Source organism: Citrus sinensis, chromosome 9 (genome assembly GCF_022201045.2).
Source record: "Citrus sinensis cultivar Valencia sweet orange chromosome 9, DVS_A1.0, whole genome shotgun sequence".
Taxonomy (NCBI): domain Eukaryota; kingdom Viridiplantae; phylum Streptophyta; class Magnoliopsida; order Sapindales; family Rutaceae; genus Citrus; species Citrus sinensis.
In genome coordinates this window covers 32,853,185-32,871,151 of record NC_068564.1, presented here as the reverse complement: position 1 = coordinate 32,871,151, position 17,967 = coordinate 32,853,185, and the positions used below count along the sequence as shown (strand labels likewise).

Below are 17,967 nucleotides of genomic sequence, written 5' to 3'. Positions count from 1 at the left end.
TAAAATAATCACAATAGCGATTTACTTGGGTTCTCTTTGTTTTTCATTAGGCATAGTCGATTTGAGGATTTGCTCTTCTTTTTTTTTTTAATTCATTAAACCATTTGTTCCCTATTTTTTACAAAGAAAAATATTCAAAATAACTAACAATAAGTGTTGCTCAATATTGATAATGACTTTGGTCGTATTGAAGGTGGGTATGGCGGTGATTTATGAAAGAGAGTTCATAAGATAGAGAAAAGAAAAAGTTTTAAAAAATTACATCTTTTATTTTTAATGAGGGTAATTTTAAAAATAGATGAAATGATTTCAAAAATAAGGACTGCTGAAATAAATAGTTTAAATAGAGGGATCAAATATCACCATTCACTAATAAATAATTACGTTATCATAAATAAATTGTACTAATCAATAAATTAAATATTACTTGTAATGAGAATTATAGAAGTATGCCACAAATCTAGTTGTTTACCATAAAATGAGTGAAGTTAACATAACACTGAATGATTTATGCTTTTTGAAACTTAATTAAAGCAAGTTCATTTCCCTGAGACTCATATTCGATAGTTCGGTCGATCACAATCACCATTAAAGAAAGTATAAGCATCTATGGTCACATGATTCTAATGATGAGCTCACCTTCAATTAAATTTCCAAAGCTCAGAAATTCTCAAATTAATCTGACCCCATAAGGCCATCTAGAAAGATTACAACTAAGTTAATTAGATTTTGATCATAAAAGCTACTCAACCAACTTCCATTTGCTCAATTTAATACAAAAAGTTAAGCTTTAGCATGATCATCAAAAGGGTTTGTTCATAACACAAATTTTTTATTCTAATTAAAGAATGTTTAGCTTCAATGATACATGCCTGCTTCCTTTTTCTAAATGTTAGCCCCAACTGCAAGCTTTGGCTATAATGCTGCAGCACATAGAGGGGGCTAATGTGGTGGCCCTTGACAGCTCTAGAAAATAAATCTCTCTCTTATTCATCTAAAATTTTCCATACTTAGCTTCAAGTTATGGTTTTGATTTAAAGATACAAAAGGAAATTTGGACCTTTTCATTGCCTTTATTATCATTTTATCCTACAACTCTTAATGCTTCTATAATGGTTAGCACGTGTTATCTCTCATTGCAATCTTGAGGGGCTCCCTCCAATCAAAATCTGTCTATCTACGGACACTTATATTTCCCAGTAGGTCCATTTTTGTTCAATTGTTTTGTGCAGCTCCACTTTATATATATATTAAACTCCCTCTTGATTGGTAAAATTAATCATTTCTCTTCTCATATTTTACAACTCATTACGACTCTCTTAACGTTAATAATATTCGTTAATTATTAAATTTTTTACTTCAATTTTAGTGCAAAGTCCATCCATTTTTCATTGTCTGATTTGTTTATTTCAAAAAGATCAAATTATCCTCCAAAAAGTATATCCCACTGTTTAATATTACAATATTGTCACTATGCCAGTGACAGTTTTGGTGGATTTTAAACCATGGGTGCAAAAATGATTAATTGTCAAATAAGAAGGAAGTTTTGGTTATTTTTCCATTTATAAACATTTGATTTCATTTTCCAACTGTAACATCTCATCTGTCTAATTTCTCTGTGGAGAAAAACTTTATGTATATGCCTGGAAGGACATACACAACCTGTAACTTAAATTTGTAATCACTTATTTGATTGCAATCTCTTATCTTGATCAAACCCAACTAACGGTAATGATGCAAAGAGGGACATAAAGCTCTATGCTGAACTTTTTTAATGGACCATATTTAAAGTTGCAACATTATAACATTGACATGATGGTGATTTAGAATGTTTACTCAAGTGTACATGCATGTTTAGAGTTATATATATGTCAAACTAGGTACAATTTTCTCACTCTGTTTTTGACTTTATATCACATAGTTCAAGCTAGCTCTCTCAATACATGGATACCAATTTCAACCCGACGCCTTCCGAGGCACATCCTGAGACAATGGATTTTCTTTCGCGTGCATGGTGCAACTTTGCAGTTCAAGCTCTGCAACCTGCAGAGCTTCAAGACAGATCAATTGTTCCACTTGATAACTCGATTAAGAAGTTTGATCAGGCTGACACCAAGGTGCCATTTACGGTAAGTTCAATTGCTAAGCATATAGATATACTTAATTTATTGAATGAACAAGAGAAATTTAATAAGATTTTGTAACATGTAGAAGATGGACAATAGCGTAAAAATGGATGATACAGATTTCAAGTCTCTACCGCCATGGAAATCCAATGATGTGAAGGTAACGGCAAATCATTTCAAGCTGCATAGCTAATATGATCATTGTTTTCGTGTTTTGGTTGAACAGAAGACTTATTCATGAATAATATTTCCTTGATTGTTTTCAGTCCTGGATATGGATGCAACAAGCTATGCATCCTGAGTTGAACTACGGCAGCTGTCTCCGAAAGAAATGGGTATGGAATCCACATATGCTACCTATATTTTACAACCATAAGAAAAGTCCATATGAATGCTGATAATTTTTGCTCATGCTTCAAACTAGAAGTCTGATCACTATTCTTAATGCAGCTACCATGGAAGATAAAGCCGTTTAAGATTGTTTCAATCAAGAAATGGTTGAGAGAGTTCAAGCAAAAGCGAAAAGAAGAAGACAGGTTACAAAGAGCTGAAGTGCATGCAGCAATATCAGTGGCAGGGATAGCAACTGCACTAGCTGCAATTGCAGCGGAAAATGCAAGAAGGGACGATTCTAGCACATCCAAGGAGGCTGCAGTGGCCTCTGCAGCTGCTTTGGTTGCGGCACAATGTGCAAAAGTTGCTGAAGGAATGGGTGCTAAGAAAGAGCAGCTTAGTAGTGTCATAAGCTCAGCCATGAGTGGTACAAGTGCAAGTGACATCTTAACATTCACGGCTGCAGCTACAACATGTAAATCATCATTCTGCACTTACACACATGAACTAATAATGCATGTTACTTCTCGTACAAATAATTGATGTTTTTGCTTTTTTTTTTTAATTTTTTCAGCACTGAAAGGAGCCGAAACACTTAAGGCAAGATCAAGATGCAAGAACATATTAAATGGTAGCACTCCCGTGCTGCCTATTGAAGACAACGTTAATGATCTTGATTTCGACTTTGAGAAGTGTAGATTATTACTTGCCAAAGGCATTGAGCTTGGCATTGAAACATCAGATGGTAGATGGATTCGTAATCTTCATTCAAGTTCTATGTATCACTCACTTGGCAACTACACATTTTCTGGACTCTCGTAGTTTGTTTCATGATTCTCATCTCCATTAGACTGTGTCTCAAATTTTCTTTTTCTGTTTTTGAATTTTACGCAAACAGGGGATTACATTATGAGATCAGTGTCCATCATCTTAAACAGCAACTCTAAGGTCTGAGTTATCTAACAATAAGTTTTCCTATCTATTTACAATTTTCCTAGCAACCAAACAGAGTGTAAATTGAACCTTAGAGATAAAATGTTAAGGGAAAATAGAAAAGGCAGATGATTCCTATGTGAACTTTTGCTGCAGCTTTAGCCTAATCTATGATTATAATTCCAACTTTACAGGTTGTGCTGATACTAAAGAAGCTTAATCTGTTGAAAAGCAAGAAAGAAAGTATGTTTCACTCTTCTTCTTTTCCCCTTTTCCCTCTATTTAATGCTAATCTTGTACAAATAAGTGTATTAAGACTCCAGTAATCATGTCTATTGTTTTAAGAAAAGTATGTCCATGTGCAAATGAGAATTAACTATATTAACAAGTCTTGATTCAAATGTTAGGTGTCATACTAGATTTGCACGCTGAGTTGTACAAAGATTCAGATGCTGATGTTCGAGAGACTGATACATGCTATCTTCTCGTGTTGACTACAAACCTGGGGACGATTAAGCTGGACATGGGAGATGATTATCAGCGGTACAAGATGTGGGCAACAACCATTAATCACATGCTTATGCTTTCTGCTTCTTTCACAAAATATGAGCTTCACTACTACAAAAAGTGAAGTAATGTTGTGCTTTTATGAGCAATAGTAATTTGCGTATCTGTACTTCATATATTGTGTAATTATGATCAAACTATAGTATTACAACTATGAGCTTGATTATAACTGCTTTCTCTTCAATTTCACTCTTCTATTTCAGTATGTCACAAAATGTGAATTCGTAGCTAAAGATGTGTGCATACACAAGAAGAGATCAAATACATTGGCGACAAAATGCTTAATCAAAACAACAGAAGGATGAAATGATAGAAAAGATATATGATATCGACTCATTGAGCAGTCAAATCAGAATTATGAACCATAGTTATTAAATTATTGTTTGTCTAAAACACAAAGTAGATGCACAATACACATAGGAAACTTAATCTTACAAGTGAATGAAACTTACATTTGATACAACATTTGAGTTGCTCTGAATAACCCTTTCATATTATATCCCAAAGTAATTTGAGAGGCTTTTGAGAACAGAAACTTGTAACTGTAGTTTTAACATTTGCTCAATAGACTTCAGAATCAAGGTATCAACATCAGCCCGATCACAGCCAGGAATGATCCTTCGCAGAGTAGAAAGATTTCTTTGAACTGAAAAGTTGACAAGCTTCACCTTCTTTCTCACTCCCAAACTGCCCATCTTCGTCTTTTTGTTTCTTCTATTCATGATCAACAAGCTAGCTCTTCTCATGTAGCCCCAATCCCAAAATTCAATGAAATTTTAAGGCTTCAAGTTTCAAGTCAGCCAAGGTGTTTTTATATGTAATGGGTTACAACAAGTGGAGACACTATTGGAATTTAAAGCAAAAGATGGGGTAGATATGGAGCAATATGGCTGTGGTAGTCATTTTCAGCTGTCATTATGTTCTTGTTGTCATGCACATCAGCTAAATGATAAGCTCTAGCCTTTGCTTTTCAGAAAACTATGACATAACACTTGTAATTAAATGGATAAAATAAGATACAGCTTCCTGAAGACCCAATTTTATTATGGAACTAAAGTGCTTACAAAACAAAGGGATTCATTTAGTAGAAATATTCTGCTTAACAATAGAATCATCTCAGTAAGCTGTTATTTTTATATCGGTTACTGGTTGATGCCTGGGGGAAGTATTGTGTGGAGAGATAGATAGCAAAGCAGTGGAAAGTTGATAATGCAAGCTTTTCAGAAGCATGGATGGTGACAGCGGGTTGAGTTGGTGGGGCTCTTTCTTCTAGTTCTTTGTCTCCTGATCATGTCATTTCTCATTCTGTAGTGTTCTTCGTTTTTCCTTTCTCAGAAAAAGACTGGCTTAGCCCATTTCTGATATTGATCAATCAACCAACCTACTGATAATCAAGCTTTTGTTCTACTTCTATGGACTCATCTATCCATGCGCAAGCAAGAAGCCTGAATCTTGACATGTCAAGTCTCTTTCTTATGTGACAAATGTCAGCCTCACTCTGAAAAGAAAATGAACGAGTGTCAACCTAGTAAGTTAGTCTTTGAACCGATCACAAACGCCCGGCCCAAAACATACCCTAGAATGTCAACAGATTAACTTGTCCACACACATCTTTTTTTTTTTCCAACTTTTTTTCTCCCCTTAGATACCTAATTAATTTGGCTTTGGCTGCATGTGGGTCTTACTTATCCCGGGAAACAAGTGTAGATATTAGGCTGCGTTATTGGACAATAGTTTTCCAGGATGAAAGGATAAGCCATGAGTCCTTTCATTATGGGCAAGGCAAAGTGTAACTGAACTTTATGTCAATAGGGCCAGAATTCAAAGAATGTGGCTACCGACCCAAAGTACGCCAACTTGCAAGAGCAACTGCAGGTACTTCATGCACTGCATCTAGGATGAAAGTTGAAATACTACTACTCGGCCAGTACCACATCGTAGCCAGTATGAAATACAAATATTGAGCCAGCATGCAAAGTAGCCAGTACTATTAGCCAAAATCCCTGACAGAATGCTCAGTCTTAAGGAATATGCATTTTCTATGATATTTATTGCATGTAATAATTCCTTCTTAAATAAGGAGCTTGAATAAATACGGAAAGTCCAGTTTATATACCATTAGTAGCCTCTGTAATGCCCTAGTAATCCTGCTCTCACTTCATATTTTACGTCAGAGTTTATACACATTGTTGATGACTTGGTCTAGGCAACAATATTTCTAACAGAATGCTCAGCTACTTTTCCTTATGTTATTGTAACTTTAAAACTACAGCTGTTATGAAAAAAAATAAATAAATAAAGTTATGGAATAAAAGTTGATAATGTATAGTAAATATAACATTTAAATAATGATTTTGATAAAATTAAAAGTAATAAAAATATTATAAATTTTTCATCATAAAAACATGGTTCAAATCATCTTGACTTCCAAACCACAACAGCAAGTGTCCACCAAACATTTTTAAAAAGAAAATACCATAAAATGGGACCTAAGTCTTATAAATTAACAGCATATTTCTGGATATATGCCATTAATCACATTTTAGAATGGCAGAGTAAGAACAATATCATCCTTTCTATAATGCTCATTGAGTTCAAAATGGAAGAGAAAAGAGAACATAGGCTTATTAGTACTTCTACTCTGGACAAATTTAGAAAAGAAAATATTTTTAACATTGAAATTAATTATCATCTTATTACATTCAACCAGTAGAATATTCTCTAAGGCTTTCACATGTTATACTATCGCGTGCATAGTCAAAGACATCCATTTAGTTCAAGTTACAGCAAATTAGCTGGTGACAGGGACATTCATAATTTCATCTCGGATGACACTCGAATTGTGTTTTCATAAACAAATGGCTAACTCTTCATGAGGGCAGAATACAGAAGAGTTTAAGAAAGCGAGGGAAAGATTAGATTACAAAAACAGGTTTGCAAATAGCAGAACTGTCACTTGCTAGTCAAAGCATATACAACAACTGATGCTTGAAGATCACGGTCCACCTTGAAGTGAGCATGGAAAAACCTACGTATCTGGCATGATGATGAGATTTCATTCAGAAAGTAGAATGAGCTACAGTTGAAAATGAAATAAACAAAATAAAGTATAATGAAACTATTCTTAGAAGGTAAGTTTTAGCACGTACCTCTCTGAAGGAATATGATTTAAGTAAGTCCCTCAATAATATTTCCTCTGAACCAAATAATACAACATGACTAGGTAGAGAACCATTTTTTGTAATTTCTGATGTAAATGCAACAGGGTCCTTCATGAAACGGTCTGACTCATCTAGGATTCCTTTCTCTTCTCTGGTGAGCAAAAACCAGAACAAAAATATTAAGAGGGTAATTGCATATCAAGCGGCATTTAAAGATTAACCCAACTGAAAACCCAAAGATCAGACCTAGGTGAGCAGTCCAGAAAACGCATGGGCAGATTGCGATGCAGAGCGGAGTAGTAAGGTGTGGAATGACAGGGCATCAAGAAAAGGATACTTTTCACTTTCTCATTCAGGGCTTCTTTAGATAGATAGTTCATTACATCTTCAGTTCCTCTCTGTCAAGCAGGATTGAAGGTAAGTAGTAGCCAAAAGAGAATTAGAACACATCACAATAACCTTTACTTAACTACAGTTATACAAAACAAAGAAAATGAGAAGAATAATAGAGAAATTTTATTTTAATCACTTTTGAAAAGGAACTGAAACATCATGCGCGCGAGTAATAGAGCTTGTTAGTTGTTACGCAGTTGTGTCTATTGAGGAAATGTAAGAAGTAGCTTCTAGACAAGGAAGTTAATTTACCTGATGAACCAAACTCATGTATAATGCCATTGGAATGTTGGTAACAAGCAAGAAGAAGATGGCAAATCGAGTTTTAGAAAGCCATTTGGAACGAGTGTTTAAAGAACCTTTCCTTTTATTTTCTAAATAATCAGCTTTTTCCATCACCGCTAATGAATATCCAGAGAACATCAAAGCTATCGGAAGCACAGGAAGGACAAACCTGTAGGTGATGGAATAATTAAAGGGCAGCCTTTATGAACTAAGACCAAAGGTCCAAAATTGAATTTTCTATTGCAAATCCTCACAAAATGATTCCAATAGAGATTGAGTTTACCTGAATTCCTTATGGCCTAATACACTGTAAAGTCCTAAAACCCATGCAATTAGACCACTGAGCTTCCAATGTTTAGACTTGATGATGCCAGCTATTGAAAATGGCAAGAAAGTGAAGACCATGACTGTGAATCCCTGAGTGAAGTACCAGTGCCACTTGTGAGTTCCATAATAATCTCCACCAGAAGAAAGAAAATTGAACTTCAGAAAATTAAGAGGTACTAAAACCCACGAGCCATACATCAAACGATCCAACAAACACGTAAGTCCAAGCACCAGGACCCTGATACCATAAGTAAAAGTGTAAGGAATCAAGAAGAGATAAACGCCTAAAATTATTTTAGCATGCTCGCATACGTTTGGTCTGTTAAATGGTTTCTGCAGTTAACCCAGCAGTACAGGTGGCAAATGCAATGACATAAATAACTGGTGTGGCTGTCTAAAACTCCATTTTCAAGGAATGATCACTTTTCACAGAAGGACAATGCCCGAAACCATGTGAATATCTGACAGGCCAAGGCCATATAATTTAGCAAGAGTGTACATTGTGTGTGTTAGTTGCAATTTGAGTTAGTTTCAATGTGACTATGAGTTGTTTAAGCGATCTGTGAAAAATTACAAAGATGAATGAGATTGTTTCAACCTTACTTTTCTAAAGAATTGAAATCCAGAAATTATCACAGACTACAATCCCCTCAGATCGCCTATAATCCCCATCATTAAGAAGAATAAAAGAACAAACATGTATAGAAAGAAAACGGATTTGCATCATTTTCTAAATAGATCAGTAAGGAAGAACATTCAGCATATAAGGATCATTAGAAATGTTGACACAATGGATTTAAAGATGCCACTGTGCATAATAGTCGTCCTTTTAAAATACCAATATCTCCAGATTGTCTTTTAGCACATGAATATCAAAATATCCGGCTTGAATACATTTTTATCAAATTCACCAGGCTGTTAATGATTCCATTTATATACAGGAGAATGAGGTATGGATAAGAAAATCAATGAATTGAAAACCATTAATAAGCAAAGGAACAAAAAAGGCAGATACATGCATTACTACCTACCCAACAGGGGCTGCCTCTAGAAATATAAATTGCAATCTATCACGTGCAAAAATTAGCTCAAGAAGGCCAACATACAACCACGTAATAGCACTTGTTGGTCGAATAGCACAAGCTAATGCTGCCAAAGCCAAACCCAATTTCCTTGAAACAGAGGGAAATTTGCTCGAAGAAACTCTCAAAGTAGGCCAATAGTATAGACCCACAAGGGTAAGAACAGTCTCCAAACTATTTGAAAATGTACGATTGAAACAGAAAAACATGAACCAATTTGCCAATTGAGAAAACAACTGCAGTACAGTTAAGGACATCAACTATCATCAATGTCAGGATGAAAATTACAGTGTCTTGCATTTCAATAAAAAGAAATGATAATCTCTGATATGAAGTGGAAAAATAGCAGTAAAATCGATAAATAATATTAGAATAATCCGGTAAAAACTCGTAACAGAAGGATACTGCCCACTTTGCGACATGATCACCAAAGAGGACACGAGAAAACTTGTACAAGTATAAATCACCAACCGCAGAAAATAAGGACTGCAGCAGCCGTGGAGCCTTTATCTATGAAGCATAAAATAGGGTATATAAGTGCGTCTTAAAATAAACAAAAAAGACAAGCTATATAATCCCTCTATCAGTATTTAATTGTTACTAATTCTATATACATCTAACCCAAACCCAAACACACATTACTATATTTACCATGAAAAAGGGAGTATCAAGATGCAAAAAAACAAGAATTTTGTAAAGGAGAGCAAACAGCATTGGATGCAAGTAGCTTCGGATTCCCTTCTTCCATTCCCATGTCAAATGACCATACCTACCAATTTGATAAATAAAAAAAAAGTATGATTAGCACAACTCAACCATGCACCATTAACTCACATTAAAAAAACTTCCACCGCTTTCAAAATCAGAAACCGCCATGACTTTAATTCCCATTTACGTTAACCGATACCTCACACCCATTACCCCAAGGAACAAGTGCTTCAGCACAGCTAAATGAAATAAAACAAAAGAGAGATAAAAACACACTTACAAAGCAATTCAGTGCTTCCAAAAATCAAACTTTTCCACCATTTTTGTCAAACGAGAGATGATTAACAAGAAACAGAAATGACAAACACTCATTATATCCACTTTTACAAAAATCCAAATAAGCAATTCGGAAACGCTAAGCTACATAAAACACAGACACAGTTGCAGTTTCCTATTGACAATGAATGTGGAAGCACTTTCAGTGTTTCCTAAACCAAACAAGCCTCTACTTTGCTCAAAATAAATAATAAAAACCCATATGTGTGTGTGTGTGTGTGTGTCGGCATAATGGGTGTTTGTTATTACCCAAAAACGATGCGATGGGCAACTTCAAGGGTTTGCCAGTGCTCATCTGGGTTGAAATAAGTTTGTATAAGCAAAGCATTGACGATTCTTATAGCCAAACAAATCCCAAAGATTCTTTTTTCCGACGAGAAAAAAAGAGATTTCGAGTGTTTGTTTTGTTCTTCCTCAGATATGTTACTGTTTGTGTTAACAGCTCTGTGTCTTTGTCTCATTGTGTTGTGTCTTCTGTGTCCGTGGATACTAAAGTCTGAACTGAACAACCGAACGTCAGTTCAGTTTATTGAAATTGTCAAAAACATCTCACTGACCATTTCCTCAAAACAAAGTCCTAAGCTCTATACTTTCTTGTGATTCGCTCAGGATCCATATATGTGATTAGTCTAATAAAAATTAATACGAATAACTGGCCCAAAGATGAAATGATTAACAAAAAGCAAGCCCAGTGGACCTAGACGATGGAGAAGCCCTCGGGCCCAAATGAAGAAATCTTCTACTCTTGTTTTGCATTGTTGTACCCCTAATTTGTACTTAATCCTCGGACCTCAAACAAAAACATTTTCGCCAAAATCATTCTTAATGATCGTGTTTTCACTGGTTGTTTTTCGGAATTCGTTGTACGGCAGCACAATACAAACGTTCACTTTTATATAGCAACTAATTTTATTGATCATGTACCCATTTCTATTTAACATACAATAGTTGTTATTAGAAGCCAATAAAAGAATTTTACTATTATTCTTTGAGGTTAGCTACATAATCAAACTACATCCGAAAAGGTCATGAAAGTATCGCTATTGGTAATTAACATTAATGAGATTATATAAATTTTTTAAAAAAAAAATCAAACTCCTTTCCGAATTTTAATGTGAGCATGATTTGAACTCCAAGTATTTTTAACTAGGCAAAAAAGAATATTATCAATTAAATCAATTAATAGTTCAAGTAGGGACAATCACATGACAAAGGATGGATGGTCGTTGGGTGTCTGAAATAACACCAGAAAACGGCACCTCAACCATTCCCTTGGCCCTTATTAACATCTACCATTAATGTTTAGCATCCCTCAAAAATCAAACGTCTTCTGTAGTTCACTTAAAAGTTTGCCTATATTTATTGCAACAGCCTGTGACCATACTGACCTCAATTGGCAGCTTCTGCTAAAATTGAAATGATAATTAATGTGCACTTGTCAGCATTTCAAATTCCCAATTCAATTTGGATTCCCCTTTCCGTTTCCCTTTTCTATTATTTTTTTAATGAGATTATTGTTCAAAATATTTACAACCATATAATTATTGAGAGCAAAATTTTAATCATCGAAAACTGTATTTACTCAAGCTTTATAAATAAATTTAAATAAAACTCCTACAATGTATCTATATGGGCTTGAACCACTTCCCTCACTTGTGAGAGAGTGGCTCTAACTACTGGACCAAATCTTAATGGTTCTTTTCTCTATTACTCAAATGTATTATTCAACTTGCTATGGGAAATTCAACCACTAGGGCCAAGCTCAGTGGCTAGAGTCATTCCCTACTTGTGAGGAAAGTGGTTTGAATCCCTCTAGATGCATTGTGAGGGTTTAATTTAAATTTTTTTTCTCAAAACTTAAATGAAGACAGTTTTATCTCATAAGTGAAGTAAAGTCTTATTCCAGAAGTAGAGTTGATTTGATTGTAAATATCATGAGCAATAGTCTCATAAAAAAAAAAACACTCACTATAGAAAATTCAATCATTTGTTTATAATTATATATGGTTATTTAAATTCATTCACTTTCTCTCACACTCGAATTGGTTCAGTAATTTGTATGATTGTAAATATCACGAGCAATAGTCTCATAAAAAAATAAAAAACTCGCTATGGGGAATTCGATCATTTGTTTATAATTATATATGGTTATTTGAATTCATTTACTTTTTCTCACAGATCATACTACAGTTTATAGAAGAGAAATGGAAAGAATCATTATCATCTTCTTGTAGTTGTTAGATGATTTTACTTTAAAATAGTGAAAGAAAAATGCAGCAAAATTAGATTAAAAATGAAGGAAGTAAAGTTATTGAAATAAATCATTGAGATGATAAAAGCAAGTAGTTGAAAGAATTTGCCACACAATGTATTTGGGAGTTGGGACCTCCATACAGGGACTCAAGTCTCCATCTCACACTAATGGTTTCAATCTACTTGTTACCTAACAACAGCATATTGTCATATCCATGATTATGAAAGCATAAACTAGAAATTCTTACAAATAAATTAAAAATTCTTTCAGATCAATAGTCACATTTAACATAAAAAGCCAATGAACCAAGAAAATGAAATGTGTAGACCTAACTTATTTTGACATTGAATTTGAAGACACTAATAAGAAAGATCAATAACTATGCCTGATTTCAAATGTTGAAACTGCTCCTAGCTAGCAAAGTCCAAGAATGTAAAAATAAGATAGACAAAACAAACCTATACAATTAAAAAAAAAAAAAAAGCAAGATAGACATAACAAATTATAGAGCAATCTTGAACACCTAATAGGCTGTGAAAATATGAGCATTTTTATATGGAGAATGCAACAATTCTGTATTTAGCTTTCCCTTTCGTTTTCCTGCTACATATCATCCAAATCTTTCTTCCATAATGGAGACATTATAAGAAAACATTCCTGGAGAAGAATCCAAGGTAAAAAAAAATATTCTAGACATTGGGTGTAAAGGACGAATGAACAACCTTGTTCTGTCTCCCCATAAGCCAATGGAGAGTCCTCCTCGCAAAGGATGGTGTCTTTGTTTGTAAATCCGATCTGCTACAGCTTTGGTTTTCTTCATCACAACCCAATTCACTCCTTCCATATTCCCACCTGCTAATGCCAATCTCTGATATAGTCCTCCTAGTACCAACATTGCCATTCTTCGATTTCAAATCCCGGTCATCGCCAACCGCAGCAGCATTTCTATTGACTGGAAATCGGAAGGAAAAAGCTCTCCTCGATGGATCTTCCGGCAAATTATGCTTCTCCTTCTTACCTTGAAGCCAAATTTTTGATATGGAGAAGCTATCTGTTTTGCTTCTACCAATATCATTGCCCTTGCCCGCACTAATATTAGAACCAAAACTACTTCCAATACCTTTAATTGTGTCAAAGCCATTGAATTCTCTTCTTGATTCACAATCACATTCAGACATTGCTAGCCTGTGACCAGGAGTCAATGGCAAAGAGGGCTTCTTGCTGGACTGTTTCTTCACTGGTGTTCTAATTGTTACTTGCAACAAAGAATTTTCATCCATTACATACTCAAAAGACCCCATAGAGAAACATCTCCTAGCATCAATATTGTTGTTACTGCTACTTTCACCTCCATCCACAGTTCTATACTTGCCTAGCTTAACAGGCACAACTTTTTCCCCTGAATCTAACACTGCTGTCGGTGAGGTAACTGCATCTTCTTTTGGTAGAATCTCACAAGACTTGTGTGTATAATCAATGTGGGATGAACCAAATTCACTGCTTCCACGACACCCAAGATGGGTACTTGTTCTCAGAACTGAATTGGTTCTGCCTAGATTGTCTCTATCCCCACCAATCTCCCTTGAGCTCTCACTCCCAGATTCAAGGACTAGAACAACGGGTGAGCAGCTATTGCTTGAAGAGAAATCAGGAAGCAAGCTAGCTCTACATAAAGGGCAAGTAGAGTGAGACAAGAGCCATGTGTCTATACACTCCATGTGAAACGCATGGCTACATTTCGGTAACAATCTGAGCTCATCCTCAGGCTCAAACTCACACAAACAAACAGCACAATCAAAAGGGTTCTTGAGTCCTATAATGGCTTTGTAGTAGAACACAGGTAAAGTGTCAATAAATGATTGGTCAACACCAGCATCATGAAGATGGAAGAGTTGCTGCAACTGCCCTTGAAGTGCAGTCACATTATCTAAATCTTCTGGGTCTCTATTTGTTGGCCTCAAAAGAAACCTTACTAAAAGATGAAGCAAACCGGAAACAAAGAAAATGATAGCAAGAATTATAATGATAAGAAGTATACTAGGGCTGACCTTATTGTCCAAATTAAACCCATCATTAACGTTTTGTGGAGATGGAGGCGGCTGTGGGAGAAAATTTGGCTGTGATGAAGGAGAAACGATGGTACTTTCCTTAATTTCAAGGAAAAACCAAGCCATTTGTTTTTTCCCTTTTCTTTTGCCAAAGAAGATTTAAGAAAAACTCACCAAGATTGCAACTTTATCACGCATCCCATTTGATATGCAACAAGCAAAAACAAAGATACCCAGAAGCTGTTTCAAGATTTAATATCATGTGAATGGGATAAAAATTGAATTTTTATCACTGCAATAGGAAACTGCAAGTCAAATGACCAAAGAAAGAGAGAGAGAATTGAATGCGAATTTAAGGAGTTCGATATAAATGGTGACAGAAGTTGAGCTTTCAAAAAAAACAAAATTGATGACTACCAGCAACCAATAAATAAATCTACCAACAATACAGAAAAATAAATGTGTTTTTAAAATGATCACAACAATCTCATTTGCTGTAAAAACCTTCGCAGAATCACAGTCAAATTCTCATTTATATACACACCGGTTAAAACTAGAAAGATGACTTGTTTTGCTTCATTTTCCATCAAACACAAGGCTCTTTCTCATTTGGGTTGACTTTAAAGAAACCATTAGCTGATCTACATCAACCCCAATGCCCATTTAATTCCCCAGACTAAACTATTCAGTGCAAATAAAAAGATTATAAAAAAAAGATAATAAAATCTTCAAATGGGGTTTTTCGTTTTGTTTATTTTTACTGATTTTTCTGTTTCTGTTTTCTTATTTACTACTTTTGCATTTGTTCTGATCACTTTCTTTTTCATGTTTAATAGTTCTGTTACACTTGTAACATTGTAGACAAGGTACCAGAGATCGCTCTTTCTTGTGGTGAGCAAGGACAGGAGAAGACACACAGCACTAGTGAAAGTTACAAAGTCTACGGAGAGAGATATAAGAGTATTTGGAAAGGAATTTTGAGAAAGCATCGGATACGGAGCTTTCTCTGGCGATTCAAAAGACAATCAGTTTTTCCTCGTTTTTTTCTCTTTTTCTTTTTCTTTTTCTTTTTCTTTGACGCCCCCATCTCTTGGCCAACTTTGTCATAGACTTTGGTATTCGAGCAAATAACATTTGCGCGTCCCTATTTTGTGAGTTTCAAAAAACAATGCATAGTTTTTTTATTTGTATCAAAGAGGTCCCGAACCCCGTTGAAATGAGTCTTTTGAGCTCGGTATGTCTGAGTAGTAAATAACATTTGGATCCCTGGATTCTTATGTTTTCTCATATAAAGGTACAGTTTACCCATAATGTCAAATAGGTCCTCAACCCGGCAACCCCTAGGGAAATTACCAAATACCATTGTACAATGATTTTGACCATCAAAATGTGGAAGTATGTAACTTCACACTTAAGGGTATTTCAATCATCTTACGGGAGCTTTTGATAACTTTTCCTTTTTGAGCCAGCTTTTTCATAGATTTTGGGATTTTCTTTTCGGAAGTTTGAACTTTGATGGAACCAAACACCTAAATGGGGACAAAACTACGTTACAGACTCTGTATGTAACAGCTCAATAGAAATTAGTCTTGTATCAGCTAAGTTCCAACAACTTTTCCTCTCTCCTGCAACGCGTGGATGCTCCTCATTTGCTGCGTTACATACAGAATCTGTAACGTAGCAAGGTCCCCTAAATGGAAGAAGCACTTTTCTTGATATTCCCTGCTTTATGTCTCCTCGGGATGGATTGAGAATTTAGATTCGAGTGCTTTTCGAAAAAGGTGAATTTTAAGCATGTGTGCAAGATTTTGAAAGTGCTTGGCACTCAAAATTGCTTCTTCCTTCTTTTGCCCTTCCCTTTCTAGGGAAAACCAGTAATTTTTTTATAAGAGTGATATGGGATGAGTCTGTTCTAAATAACTGGCTCTAATTTAAGGAAGATTTAACCGTAAGTGACTTGCCATAGCTTTTGGGAACTGGAAAGTAATTGATTCAAAGATAAGAAATATAACTTAAAATGCAAATAAGAGGCAAAAATTGTGGAATTTACACTAGAAGAAATTGCAAAAGACTCAATGTTAGAAAAATTTATTGAAGGGTTTATTTGTTCATTGTGCCAATAAAATTAAATTAAGAACAACGAGCACGCCATCCCAGTCATAATGTCTGAATATTTGTCACTTCTTTTTGTGTGTGTGTGTGTGTGTGTGTGTGGCACGCATGCATTGAGTAACACAATCAACTGAAGCAATTTCTTCAACTTAAAAAAATGAACAACAACCTTTCATAAAAAAAAAATTAAAAAAAAAAGGAACAGCAAAAAAGATGGTGACAACAGCATCAAAGCTTGTAAAGATGTGAGCTGAAATATTGCCACCAATCTTCAAAACTAAGGAGATATTTTTCTCGCTATGGTCACCAAGAAATTGTGAGTCTCTTTTATCAAGGATAATGCCATGTTAGTATTAGTCCAAAATGGTGGAGATTAATTAGTGGATTAATTAGAACTTGATTATCAACATTTAAGCATCGCAACTTAATTTAAAAGTAAGGATTATTTAATATACTCAAATGTATAATATCTCACAAATAGAATTGAACCATTGATTAATTGAGCGATGTTGCTCATCATGACAAGAACAATGTCACTTATTAGGTCAAAATTAGAAGAATTAATTTTGAAAAGATTAAATTTAATAGATTAAAAAAAAAAGGAAAAACTCTATGATCTTGTATGGAAATTAGGGATGGCAATGGGGAGGGGAGGGGAGGGGACCGATCTCCCCGTACTCATCCCCGATATTTTGCGTATGTCTCCGTCCCCTCCCCGAATAATAACATGGGATCCCCGAGAGTTCCCGATTCCCGAATAACTAATACATTTTTTTTTTCGATTTTGAGTTAATTATATTAAAATAAAAAATTCAAATAAAAGTAAAGTTCGAAATATATCTTACATTAATATTTATTACAAAAGTCACATACATTAAATTAGTAAGTAACGCAACATACAAGGGATACAAACTTCTTTTACAAACTATCATGAACAAATTAATAGTCTAATACAAAATTGTTACAAATAAAATCGAATTTAGATTCAAAATTAACTTTTTCAATGGTGGCGTGGGCACTTTATAAATGTGGATTATTCCTTTTACAACACAATAGTTAAATCGAAGCAAATCAAAAGCAAATATTAGATTAGATTAGATTAGATATTAAAATTGTGATTCATTGTGGGCAATTATAACATCTAAAAATAAATAAAAATAGATTTAAGTTTAAAATATTTAAAGAATATTAAAATTAAAAAAAATGTTTGGCTATTAAAATCTACTCGGTCTTTTTAATGTCCTAAATAAAAATTTAGGACTTCAATTAGTTAATTAGGCCTAAAAGTTTAATAATATAAAT

The 17,967-nt window shown here is 34.6% G+C and overlaps 4 protein-coding genes across 7 annotated transcripts; 1 reads left to right on the top strand and 3 right to left on the bottom strand.

Annotated features, from left to right (window-relative positions):
- The first annotated feature begins 1,912 nt into the window (after positions 1-1,912).
- Positions 1,913-4,176, top strand: LOC102628996 (VAN3-binding protein). Of its 3 annotated transcripts, none has more exons than XM_025097261.2 (8): positions 1,913-2,117; positions 2,212-2,286; positions 2,393-2,461; positions 2,577-2,934; positions 3,034-3,204; positions 3,358-3,407; positions 3,587-3,635; positions 3,800-4,176. In XM_025097261.2, the coding sequence occupies exons 1-8, from the start codon at positions 1,944-1,946 to the stop codon at positions 4,021-4,023; spliced, it is 1,170 nt and encodes a 389-aa protein (XP_024953029.1). In that variant the 5' UTR covers positions 1,913-1,943; the 3' UTR covers positions 4,024-4,176. The 3 variants fall into 3 exon arrangements, with proteins under 3 accessions (XP_024953029.1, XP_024953028.1, XP_006474621.1); XM_025097260.2 differs by having other exon boundaries at positions 1,913-2,129; positions 2,215-2,286; XM_006474558.4 differs by having other exon boundaries at positions 1,913-2,129.
- A 136-nt stretch (positions 4,177-4,312) lies between these two features.
- Positions 4,313-5,941, bottom strand: LOC102610158 (uncharacterized). Its single transcript, XM_025097262.2, has one exon. It carries the CDS (start codon positions 4,703-4,705, stop codon positions 4,454-4,456), a length of 252 nt encoding a protein of 83 aa, XP_024953030.1. The 5' UTR covers positions 4,706-5,941; the 3' UTR covers positions 4,313-4,453.
- Positions 5,942-6,713: 772 nt separating this feature from the next.
- Positions 6,714-10,834, bottom strand: LOC102610467 (mannosyltransferase APTG1). Of its 2 annotated transcripts, none has more exons than XM_006474036.4 (9): positions 10,501-10,834; positions 9,859-9,976; positions 9,613-9,717; positions 9,157-9,443; positions 8,082-8,363; positions 7,766-7,967; positions 7,367-7,518; positions 7,109-7,271; positions 6,714-6,995 (listed from the first exon to the last, which is right to left on the bottom strand). In XM_006474036.4, exons 1-9 carry the CDS (start codon positions 10,710-10,712, stop codon positions 6,912-6,914), a joined length of 1,605 nt encoding a protein of 534 aa, XP_006474099.1. In that variant the 5' UTR covers positions 10,713-10,834; the 3' UTR covers positions 6,714-6,911. The 2 variants fall into 2 exon arrangements, with proteins under 2 accessions (XP_006474099.1, XP_024953680.1); XM_025097912.2 differs by having other exon boundaries at positions 9,238-9,443.
- Positions 10,835-13,034: 2,200 nt separating this feature from the next.
- On the bottom strand, positions 13,035-15,251 carry LOC102610980 (RING-H2 finger protein ATL13). Its single transcript, XM_006474038.4, has one exon. It carries the CDS (start codon positions 14,677-14,679, stop codon positions 13,195-13,197), a length of 1,485 nt encoding a protein of 494 aa, XP_006474101.1. The 5' UTR covers positions 14,680-15,251; the 3' UTR covers positions 13,035-13,194.
- Positions 15,252-17,967: the final 2,716 nt, after the last annotated feature.